We start from the raw sequence: 12,353 nt of genomic DNA, 5'->3' as shown, positions 1-12,353 counted from the left end.
CTACTTAGCTGGGTGTGCATTGGCAGCAGGTACTGCTCCTCCCAAGTGGCTCTGTCCCTCCCAGACAGGCCCGCACAGAGGAAGGCTCTAGCATTAGCCACAGGGCAGTATCCATACCACTGTAGAACCATAGCAACATCTACCTAGCAAATGACTGGAAAGCACCAAACACGCTGGCCCCAGCCACCACCACGCACAGCCCATCTTTGCCTCATTGTAGCAGCCGGTGCTACTAGCTGCTACATTCTAATGCGCAAGCAGAAGAGTACCCAACCCAGGGTCAGATCTCCACTGCCAAAGGCTGGTTCTGGCCATATGAGCTTACTCTGCCCCAGCAAGGAGGCTCTGGGGTGGGATCCACGGTGGAAGGAGACAGCTTCTGGGTCACTCACCAGCTAAGTCTGCATGAATTGTTTGGGACTTGGGTTTCTGCTGCTAAGTTTCTTCATTACCCACCCCCCCCCCCCCCCCCCCACAGGCTCTGCCCTTCTCGTAGGTAGAGACACGGAATCCAAAGTCAGCATCCAGGACAGCCAATGGTTTGGGGGCACCAAAGGCTTTCTTTATAACAGTAACAGTGCAGCTTTCTCAAGAAAGATAGTATCTTAGAGGAAAGGAGACTGGTTTTAGGTGGGTAGATCACCTGGAAAGCACCATAAGAAGTGTTTCAGAGTTCAAAGAGATGGACTTTTACGAGCAGGGGGCAACCTTGGACAATACTTTCCTGTGATTCAAGCGGCTACTTAGGCCAACGCAAAACCACCACAGGGGTTTCTGGGATATCTGATAAGCTGGCAGCACCAGCAGCTTCTCTCAGTTACAGCACTGCCATCTACATGCAAGGGGAAACTTGGACTTAAAAAACAGCAGCACAGAGGAGCTGGAGAGGGGGCCCAGTGGTTAAAAGCGCTTGCTGCTCTCGGTTCCAGCTGTTATGAGGAAAGATGGCTTCCTAAATTCAGACCTTGAAGGGGAAAAATCTCTTTGTTTCACCCTAGTAAGGATTTCGTTTGTCAGCGGCAGCAGACAGAAGGCAAGGATCGAATGCTGAAGAGGTTCTGGGCTTGGTTCCCAGCACCTGGCAGGTCACTAAGTACAACACCCTGTTCTGGCATCCCTGCACACCAAGCAGGCACAGACATAAACGTATGCACACAAAATAGAAACTTTTTTTTTTTTTTTTTTTTTTTTTAAGGAAAGGAAAAAGACCAGTGTACAAAGGGAGATAAAGGTTCCAGGTCTTGGCCCATCTGTCTTTGGGCACCACAGAGCAGGGATCCTCTGCCCTGGATGTCCACACACATCCATGTTTGTAGGAGTTCCACGCCCAGGGGTACAGCGGGCACTTCCTTCACCCATACCGCTCCTCTCCCCTGACCACACCATCTGTCTTGTTCAGCATGCAGGGCCCTGATGGACGAGGTGGAGTATGACATCACCAAGGCTCGACAGAAGAAAACCAAGGTGGGCTCCTACCGCATCAGGCCTGATGGGACACAGGAGAGGAAAAAGGTAGCGGAAAAGGAATTATGTGCCAGTATATAATTGCGGATATGGGCAATTACCAACCATTTATCCAAACAGCAGTTGGTCTTAATCTTCTAACCTTGCTCTTGTTCAGGGTGTCAGCGCTAAATTGCTTCTGAGTCCTGAGGGACCAAAGTAATCTTTAAGCTTGAAATTGAAGTATCTCTCTCAGCACCTAAATTTTGTGTTTTGTCAAGTTGGAAGACATTTCGGCCCTGTTGTTCATCAGAATAAAAAAATAGCGAGACCATGGTTCTTAGGCAAGACCAGCAGGGGGCCCAGGGAGGTGACAGGGCAGATGCTCAAAGGCTATGTGGGTATTGGGAGGGGGGGCTCTTGGGCACTACACCCCCCCCTCCTTCCGGATTCTACAGAATGAAACAGGAGCAGAATGCAAGTTCTTCTCAGGAAAGACTGGCCCGTGGCTCAGGGGAAACAAGGGGTCTCCTTCAACTCAAAGGGGGCTTGGCCCAGGGGTCCACAGTGGCAGGTGCTGCAAGGGCAGGTGGGCCAGCAGAGGGGAGGTCAGACATTTTAGGAGACACCATTCCTTCCAAGTACAGATAGGGAACACAGGGACTTAGAATGGCTGCCCCTACGGTGCCCAGCCTGTGCAAAGCTGAACAGCCACAGGAACTGGATTCTTGCTGTCTTGCCCCATGTTAAAAACAAACACGGAAGGAATTTGTCTACACATCACCCCCTCCCTGACATGGTGTCCCCATGCAGAGAGGGATGGGCAAGAAAGAGGGGTTTGGTGTGTGTGTGTGTGTGTGTATGTGTGTGTGTTTTCACATGCTGGTAGTATTGCTTTAAAAGCAATTTTTAGCCACCTGAGTGAGGGCTAACTGATCCATCATTTACAGTACTTTAGTCAGGAGAAGGACTCTTTTTCGTGGAGTAATTGGGGCAACAGAGGAAAAGTCAAGGAAGCAAATACTGTCCCATGGAAGGGCAGAGAAAGGGTACAGGACTAGGGGTGGGGTGAGGGTCAGGAGGAAACCGGTGGCTCTTTGTTGGGAGCCATTAAGCTATTTATTTATTTATTTATTTATTTATTTATTTATTTATTTATTTATTTTCATTAAGCAATTTCTAATCCTGGTAATGACCTAATACCCCTTGCAGAAGACCTAAGAGCCTGTGATACTGACAACTGTGGCGGAGCCAGCACACAGCTACTCAGGGAGTTGAATAATGTGCTCTGAGCATCTTCCTCCTCAGCCTCCTGTACCATCCTACAGCACTGTTGCCAAGGACTGGCCGTGTATGAATTCTACACCTTCCTGGGGTCTACTCTCCCCAAAAGGAGTTAAATTTATCACTCCCTTCTCCTGCTTGACCCACCTTGGCAAGCTTAGTCCAAAGAGTTGTTTTGTTTTGTTTTTTTCTGATTTGCCAGGAAACAAAGTAACTTCAGAGTGGCCACTGTACCACATCTTTCATGGAGCGTTAGATGTCAGCCAAGCTCAAGGCTGTAGCACCAGCACAGGGACTTCCTTGGGGGCTCCTCCCTGCACAGCACGCCTGAGAGAACTATCATTTGGGAACCAGATGGTCAGTGTTCTGCCTCTGGCTACCTCACAGTGGAGTGATTTCCCCACAGCACCAACCTTAGGAGAATTCCACCAGCTTCAGAAGAAACTGACTAGAGGGCTTCTCTGTGACTCAGAGCCCCAACAGGGGTTTGCTTCAGTCCCAGGCTACTTGGCAAAACCTTAACCACAGAGTTTGCACAGTGTGCCACAGAGGAGCCAGCAGCTCATGCTGAGCCTACCTAGCTTGGACCAGGTCCAGGCCACATAGCCTTGTCAGTGGTGCAGATAGAACCGCCCCCCCATGGCCTTCCCTACAGCTCAGCATTAGACTCAGAAAACAAAAGAAGGTGCTTAGTTACATGGCTAGGCAGCCCCACCTCCTTCTTCCCTCAGACACTTTTCTCACATAGGCCTTTCCCTCTCTCAAGTACCTCTCCAGCACCCTCAACACTCTACCACTCTGGTACAAATTTTTCCCCCATACTGGCATCATTTGTGGACTTCAGAGAAACCTGCCCACTCCAAGACTCTTCCTGAGTCTCCAGTCAAATGGCAGCCAGACTGCCTGGGTAAGCTCTTTCAGTCATCAGGACCCAAGGGTCACAGCCAACCACAGGCATCAGAGCCCTCTAGGTCTCCTACACTCTGCTGTCTCCCCAGCCTTTGATTTGCTCCCCCCACCCCCATCTTGTCCATCTCTGGGTCTTAGCTGTCTGCTCTTAGCCCCTGTCCTGTCCTTTCTTTCTGGACACCACATACTCTTGAGTAAGGGCTGCCGTAGGCAACAGGAAGCCACTAGTCGGAGCCATCACATCTCTAAGACCCTAGGTGTGGGTGGGGAATGCTGCCAAAGTTGGGGAGGCATGTTCTTAGAGCTCCTGGTAAAACTTTGGTGGCCCAGAGGCTTCCTAGTGGTAAATAGACCTGATAAAGTAATAGGAAGATATAGGGCCTTCACCTGCACCATTCTGCCACCCCCACCTCACCCCCCCCCCCCATCTCCCCTACCCACTGGACACTATCTCTTAGGATGAGTGCTTCTCCAAGAATGGTTTCACCTGGTAAATCGAGTGTCCTAAGAGGAGAGGCTCAAAGCCAGACTCTTCCTGGACAGCTCAGCACCTTCTTCCTGAGCAGGCAGGTGGGATGGAGTTATGGAAAACAAGTCTCCTTTGAACGCCCTTTGGCACCACCTCCCAGCCTGGCATCTGTAAAGAAGAGGATGGAGATACTCGCTCAGTTTCGTTTGCCTCAGTTCTTATGCACTGACTGCTGGCTTGGTCAGAAATGCTCTTCTCATCCAAAGAACTCTGCTCCACTTGCTTGGGTTTTTTGTTTGTTTGTTTGTTTGTTTGTTTGTTTGTTTTAACAGAGCTTGCCTTGGGTTTATTTGTAAAAAACAGCATAGGACACTGGTCATCTGTAAATAGTGTGTAGGGAGGTGTGTCACACTAGCCCATCTGTCTTCACACTGGCAGAAGCCTTTTCTATGGGGCCTTCACAGGGGCCTGGACACCTTTGGGAGCCTGAGCTGGGGCTGAAGCCTGGGCCTTAGCTGGACCTGTGGCGTCTGCCTTGATTTGAACCTTGGGCTTTGGTTGGCAGAGCCTATGGCCCTTGGCCATGTAGCTTCGAATCTTCTTCCCAAGCTTGGGATGAGCGATGAAAGCAAGACAGATGAGTTTGCAGCGGGGGCCCTTTGGCATCTTGGGCTTAACAGCCTTAGGCTTCACAAGGGCCTTGATGGCCTCTGCACGGGCACTCACTGCCTGTGCGTTGTTTGCCTGCATCTTCTTCAGGCGTTTCTTGTGCTTCTTGGCAAAGCGCACATTCCTCAGGAACTTGGGGGTCAACCTCCTTAAGAGATTCATATCTTGTGACCGGGGTTTCTTGATGCCATTTCTGTGCCATTTGTGGGACTGATTGTGTGTGGTGTGGTTCTCGGACTTGGCCATGTCTGTATGGTGGTAACCCAAGGCTTCTGCAGCTCCTGGGACCGGAAGAGAAAGAGTGCTTGTTTTGTTTGTAAAGGAAGTCACCTATAGCCAAAGGGAGCACCGCCATACCTAGCATCTTTTGTTTTGTTGTTAGGAAGAGTTTGTGCTCAGAGGGGCAAACTTGGGCTTGGTGCTGTTTTATGATGTATCATATCTGTTCACCTGCAAAGAGTGGCAGGAGAGCTGGCGGCGTCAGGGAGCAGTCTCCCAACACTGAAGGCTGGTGACAGGTGAGAGGACAGCCCTGTGAGCTGCCTCCATGGGGGACCTCCCTAGGGTCCCCGGTGTATTCTAAAGCCACATCTGGAATTTGCTGTGCAGACCAGGTACTTCAGCAGTCAGAGTCACCTTGGAGGTGTGGTATCAGAGATGGTGTCCCGAGGTGGGGGCCAGTGGCATTAGCCATGGACTCCCACTTATTTTTGCATATTGAAGTCCTAAGCTCAGTCACTGGCTGTAGTCTGTGATTCTCTATGCTAGTTGTCGGGCTGGCAAGTGTATCATGTGATTTAGTCTGGAGGATTCCTCTGCTCTGAGAAAACCAGGCCACATACTCCCTGTAAGTGGGCATATAAACAGACAAGTGCCACCAGCCAGTACCGGTGGCACAGGGACCAGCATCTTGTCAAGTCCGGCCACTCATGTCAGCTGGGAGGTAGGCGACCCACTTGAACTGGCTGTTTTTACAGACAGAAGATTGAATCAGGGGTCATTGGTTAGGGACTTGGTTTTGGCAAATTGGCATTTATTTGATTTGCTGAGAAGCAGCCTCAATGTCCTTTGCTGCTAGCCCAGCACCCATCCTGTCATATACTGTGCAACACCAAGACCCTCAGGTATCCTAGAGCTGTGCGTATAAAGCATATACTGCACTTAGGATCCTGCCTGATAACAAAATAGGGTGATGGGTCATTGTCCCAGCCATCCGGGAGGCAAATAGGGATTTCAATCCATCAGGAACTTTAGCAGCTGTCAGTGAGCCTTAAAAAAAATCAGCTTAGTGACATGTTTATATGAAAACATATAAATGCCAGAAAGCAGCTAGAAAAGGAGAAGTCTATGCTGTGTTATTTTATATAGCGTTAATATAAAAAGTAGGCCATGCCTAAAAACCCAAAAGCCACCATGGCAGGTGGCTGTCCCCAGCATGCGAGAGTAGCCTGAGGACACTTTGTTTGAGGAGACTATTAATTGAACAATGTCACGTCCATTCCTGGCCTCCTACGCAGAAAGCGCCAAGCTTCTCGGAGTGCAGAGGCTCTGGCGGCCACGGCCCAGATTGGACACCCACATACAGGGCCCAGCCCTGGCTCCAGGCTCCAGCGGTGGTATCCTTGGTGATGAACTCAGCATCTCCATGAGTTGATACCCAGACTGGGGACTGTAGATGACGTGGAGAATTCCTACCAGTCACTGGGATCTGAACTTTGGTTTCCAGGTATCACAAGACCAGTGTCAATGCCATCCTGCAGAAGGCCATGGCAGGCCTCTGGAGGGGACTTAGGGTGCCCTGGGGAGAAGATGGACAGTTTGGTGGACATCAGTGTTATGGCAAAAGGGACAGTATCTCATTCTGCTCCTTTTAAGATAGTGGAAAAACCACTCCCCACTTTGTACTCTTATCCCCTTCCCCCTCAGCCAAGAAAGCCCCACCTCTACACCTAGACCAACCAGCACCCATGGGTGTGTAGTCTGCTATGACCCTCTCAGAGGCACCTTAACCTAAGCCAAGGTTAGGGTGCTGGTCTGGAAAGTGCCCACGCTGTTGTCACCCCCTGCAAGTGTGGAGCTCAGGGAAACAGAGGCCGGGGAGCAACGGTTGTCCTTGGTCTATGAAGAGTCCTATGCAGAAAACAGAGGGTGGGGCCTTCCTGGACATCAGGATATCTTTTTCCTTTCCATGACTCTAGCTGGTTAAGAACTTGTTCTTCTGAATCAAGATGACCACACGTCTCAGCCACCTGGCACGGCACATGAGCGAGATTCTTTATAGCCAGGAATAATAGACAATCCATCCCTTTCCCTGACTCTGCACATCCTACTCATCTCATAGAGGGCAAGCATCAGTGGATAGATAGATGGATGGTTGGATGGTAGATAAATGGATAGATAGATAGAGAGATAGATAGATAGATAGATGGATAGATGGATAGATAGATAGAGAGATAGATAGATAGATGGATAGATGGATAGATAGATAGAGAGATAGATAGATGGATAGATGGATAGATAGATAGAGAGATAGATAGATAGATGGATAGATGGATAGATAGATAGAGAGATAGATAGATAGATGGATAGATGGATAGATAGAGAGAGAGATAGATAGATGGATAGATGGATAGATAGATAGGATAGATAGATGGATAGATGGATAGATAGATCGAGAGATAGATAGATAGACTGGATAGATGGATCGCTGATAGCTAGGCTACTGGCTGCCTAGATGTATTGGTGAATGGATAGGATGAATAAGTGCATGAATGGATGGATAGTGGATGAATGATGGATGGATGGATGGATGGATGAATACCCCTTGGTCTCCAAGACTATAGACTTGGGCTGTACACAAATTTTAAGAAGAATCTATTTGACAATGTTGCACTGCATTTACTTGTAATGCTGTTTCCTTGGCCTGGTTTATATAGAAAACATTTAATTTTTAAATTCTATTTCTTTGCTTTTTTTAAAAAAGCAAGAACAAGAAAGAGTGAATGCACATAGCATATATGTGCAAGTCAGAGGACAACTTATAGGATTCTGTTCTTTCTTTCTACCATGTATGTCCCAAGGAGCAAACTCAGATCTCAGCCAGGCAGTTCTGCCCTAATGGCTGCCCAGACAGATTCTAGTACAAATAAAGCACCCTATATGCAGAAGGGGACTGGAGTGCAGGAATGGGGCACTTCACCCAGCACCACTAGGCTCTCGAAGGCTCTGTTACTGCCCATGGGGAAGGTGGGTCAGGAGGTAGCAGCCGTCCCTAGCCAGGGTAGTAAGCTTAGGCTCAGGATCTTTGCCTTGGAGCTATTCCTTGGTCACCGGATCTGCAAAAACAAAAAATCAAAACAAAACAAAACAAAAAAACAACAACAACAAAACCCAGAAACAACCCAAAACTCAACTAAAAGCCTGCCTATCTCCTCATTGCTCAACTGTCCTCTTTGCACACAGGAGGCCTAGTGTGGGAGGCTGCTCCAGGAGGAGTCAGAGGCAGCCGGTGCACACAGCACAGGAAAGCAGAGACGCAGGTGGGCAGTTCGAGTGGCTGCACTTGAGTCTCAGCAGGACTCTGTGTTCCACCTGAAGTCAGGAGAGTGCAAATGTCACCTCCATATTCATTAACCTCAGGAACAAAAATGGACATCAATTGGCAGGAAGAAAGGGCAGACTCAGGGAGACAGTGGAGTTGCCCTCACAGTTGGTGCTGTTACTTAGCTTCTTTGGAGAGACTCTATCACCACCTCGAGTGTCCACCCCATGCAAGAGATAAATAGGGTTTTCGTTTTGGGCTTGTCTACGGCAGCTACAGGCTCTAGTTCCTCACCTCCAGGAGATGATCCTCTGATCAGTCCACTCTCCTTCAATGCAATCGTACCAGGAACAGAAGCAGCCCAGGCAAGTCTCTTCTAATCCACTGCAGTGGCCCGGATGTTCAGCAGAGTGGTGGATAAGAGCTGACAGGAATCACTCATTGACCATTCAGCACCAGTACCAACCCCCTGTGATACCAACATAGGGGGATCACCTCCAATCCCTGGCACTTCATCAGCTCAGGCTGCCCCGGACTTCCTCATCCTCCCAAACCCCTGGCAGAATCCACATCCAGAGAATACCAGAAGAGGCAGAGGCCATGCCCTGCCGCTTCCCTCTCTCAGCTGACCTCTGTGGCTTAGGAGCACCCAGTGCTTGCTCACACTGTGCCTATAGCCCTGTGCACCTGTCCCGCACACATTAACTGCAGGGTATCTGTCACCTTCCACACCTGGTCCTAGAATCCTGTCGCCTGCATGTCTCCATGTCAATCCCTTGCCATCCAAAAGAGGTAGCCTCCAAAGTGCCTAAACCCTGACATTAAGCCTGTGTCAATATCAGTGCAGTTGGACTGCACACTGAGAGGGAACAGGCTTAGTGTCGCAGCAGCCAGACTCCCTTCCTGATCAGCTTCTGGCTAGCAAGTGTGAAGTCGCCAAGCAGGCACTATGAGAAGCAGAACTGGTGAGAGCAAGGGTTCCAGGCAGTGAGTTGTCCCAGTCTGTATATGCACATGTGTATGTCTGGGTGTGCATGCTCAATTGTATGTATGTGCATGCATGTGTATGTGTGTGTGCACATGTGTATGTGTGCATGAACGCAAGTGAATATATGTGTGGCCATCACAAACACAGGCAGAGACAGCGCTGAGCATCACTGTGATGCTCTATCTTGGCTACAACGGTGACACCTTGATTGATTAGTGAGCGCTTGGGATCTGAGAGCTCAGAAAGAACGATGAGTCCCTTTTATTGCTTACTGGGTGGGACACCCAGGGCAGTGTCCCACAACACAGTCCTGGGGGACTTGTGCTATTCCAGGAAGAGCCAGCAGGTGGATCTTTCCCCCAGGGCCTCTTATCCTCCTCGATCATCTCAAAGGGTTAACAAGCTCCTCCTCCTCCTCCTTCTCCTCCTCCTCCTCCTCCTCCTCTTCCCCTCCCACCCCCAAACTAAGGGAATTTAACCTTTGTGCCTTTCCCCCACGGGTATGGGGAGGGGCTTTGAATTAAAAGGGAAAGAGATTCTCTTAATCCTTTTTCTGGGCAGTGAGACAGTGCAGGCGCAGCCAGATCCTAAAGTTTGGCCATTTGAAGTGAGGTGGGGTCCTGCCGTCAGAAACAGGTAATTACAGCTCCTCTAAGAAAATTCCCTAATCCTTAGATATTGCTCTCTATTCCAAGCTCCCTAATCCCAGATACTGCTCTCTATCCCTAGATGCTCCTTTCCCTGCTCTGTATCATCTGATTTTGCAGACCTCTCCCCTTGAGCTCATACGATAACTCTGCTCCATCCTGAAAATGGCCCAACCCTACCCCTGCTCGCGAATGGCACACTCCAAGACTCAGGCAGCCTCATTTGTTGGCCTGCTAAAAATGTCAGGCCCTGTGGGGTACCTGGCTCTTTCCTTGGCCTGCATCCTCTGCCCCAGGCTTCCTGTGTGGAACTTCCTGAGTTTGCAGGATGGCTGCAGCAGGCAGGGGAAGCCTCCTGGAGACCAAGCTTCTGAGTCACCTGTCACAGAAGGCACACACTTCTCAGGGGTGCCTGACAAGGCCGCCCCTGTGCCACTTTCCCTTGGCTATTGGACCTGATATAGACTTCTTTAGAGACCTCATAGCGTTTCCTTGTAAGTAAGAACCTGAGTGGTGCCTGTTTGAATACCGGGGTGTTGATAATGAGGAGCAAAGGAGAGAGGATTGGTTTCTCTTTCTCTGAAGATGTGGGGAGCTGGTTCCCAGAGCGGGACCTCCCAGCCAGGGGAGCCAGCCTGCTGCAGGCTGCGCTCCACTAGAGTGTGCAATGGTCTCCTAAATGTGATATGGCGTTTATAATTCAAGCTGTTCAGATAGACTTGCTAATTTTTTTTTTTTAAGTTCAGAAGACTTCTGAGAAGGGAGCAGAAGGCATCGTAAAATGGGACTGAGTCCTGGAGCTACAGAGCTGCCCCGTGGGTCAAGTGCTCGCTGTACACACACAAGAGGTCCTCAGCACCACAGAAAGCTTTGTATTGCTGTGGTGCCTGTAAGCTGGAACTGGGGAGGCAGAGAGGATCCCTAGGGCTTGCTGCCAGCCAGGCAGTGAGACAATTGTCTCAGAAAACAAGATGATGAGCCACAGAGAAAGACAACTGATGTCACATGAACTGCTCTGAGGAGAGGGAAAGCCACTCTGCAAGAGTGGTTTAAAGGCTAGGACCTTGAAGGAGAGGGCTAGAGAGATGGCTCAGTGGTTAAGCGCGTCTGCTGCTCTTATAGAGGATCCGAGTTGCACCCATGTCAGGTGGCTTACAACTCTCTGTAACAGCAGCTCCTAGAAACTTGACATCCTCTTCTGGCTTCTGTGGGTACCTGCAGCCATGTGCACACCCCACCACCACAACCACATACACATAACTAAAAAAAAAAAATTTTTTTTAATCATTTAAAAAGCCTTGAGCTGTGTATGATTATGGTACAGGCTTTTAATCCCAGCACTTGGGACACAGAGGCAGGCAGATCTCTATGAGTTCAAGGCCAGCCTGGTCTGCAGAGGGAATTCTAGGACAGCCACGGCTACATAGAGAGACCCTGTGTTAAAAGACCCTAGAGGTCCCCACATGGGCCTCACTGAGATAGAACTTTCTAAATTTCAGAAGCTCCCTAAACTCTGTAGAGCACATCTCCAGATGTGGAAGGGAGCTGACTCCCGCTTACCACTTTGATGAGACACTCCACTGTGCACACTCCCTGGTCCTTCTGGAGTCCAAGTCTGCCCGGATCTCACACTAATTGGGACACACATGGGGGTAGGACCAACCACACCAAGAAAGTCTGTCCTTGGCCAGGTTCTTGCCATTGCTTTTGAGCATTCTGAGATGTAATGGTCACAGGGCCTAACCTATGGTGATGAGGCCAAAGAATGCTATACGCACGCGCGCGCGCACACACACACACACACACACACACACACACACACACACACACACAGCAGAGCCCTGGCCCTGGCCCTGGCCCTGCCCTCTAGGGTCTGACATTCCTGGAGGGATTTCCTGTTTGCTGTTTGAAAGAAGCCAGAGCTTCCAAAGGGTCAACTGAGCCGCTCTCAGGAAGCAGAAGCACAAATAAGGAATTATCCCTGCTCAATGCCGGCTGCCCTGCCCTATACCCCCATCTGTGGGGGATGTGCTGACACCTTGTGCTTAGTTAGAGCGGGCAGGAGGAGGGGGATGGAAATCAGGCCAACGGAGAGAGCTCTCTCCCCACCCAGCATGCCCTGGGTGGAAGGGCTCAGGACCTTAGTGATGTGTGGTGGAGGTGGGGGTGGGCTTGTGGAAGTCAGGCCCCAGCGTTTCTAGGGATGGGACTCTGGTTGTACCTGCCAAGACATCTTACCAGCCTGAATTCATTTCTTTTAAGCTTCTGCGTTGTTTGTCTTGCTTGCCCTCGCAAATTTAAATGAATACTAGTCTAATTGGTTACTGTTTAGATCACAAAATTGAAGGTGAAGAAGTCCTGGAACTTAGGTTACTATTAAATGACAAAACCTTGTAGCAAATA

General features: G+C 49.7%; 2 protein-coding genes across 2 annotated transcripts in view; one reads left to right on the top strand and one right to left on the bottom strand.

Moving 5' to 3' along the window:
* Cnpy1 (canopy FGF signaling regulator 1) overlaps positions 1-12,353 on the top strand; it is a 53,721-nt gene that overhangs the window by 13,265 nt on the left and 28,103 nt on the right. Inside the window, exon 2 of the mRNA XM_051152215.1 lies at positions 1,400-1,512. Coding sequence (XP_051008172.1) covers positions 1,400-1,512 — 113 coding nt within the window. The remainder of the gene's footprint in view (positions 1-1,399; positions 1,513-12,353) is intronic.
* On the bottom strand, positions 4,553-5,020 carry LOC127194672 (60S ribosomal protein L29-like). The gene has a single exon (XM_051152214.1). It carries the CDS (start codon positions 5,018-5,020, stop codon positions 4,553-4,555), a length of 468 nt encoding a protein of 155 aa, XP_051008171.1.

This window comes from Acomys russatus, chromosome 10, assembly GCF_903995435.1.
Source record: "Acomys russatus chromosome 10, mAcoRus1.1, whole genome shotgun sequence".
Taxonomy (NCBI): domain Eukaryota; kingdom Metazoa; phylum Chordata; class Mammalia; order Rodentia; family Muridae; genus Acomys; species Acomys russatus.
The sequence above is the reverse complement of the archived record's forward strand: the minus strand, read 5'-3'. Positions and strand labels throughout refer to the sequence as shown.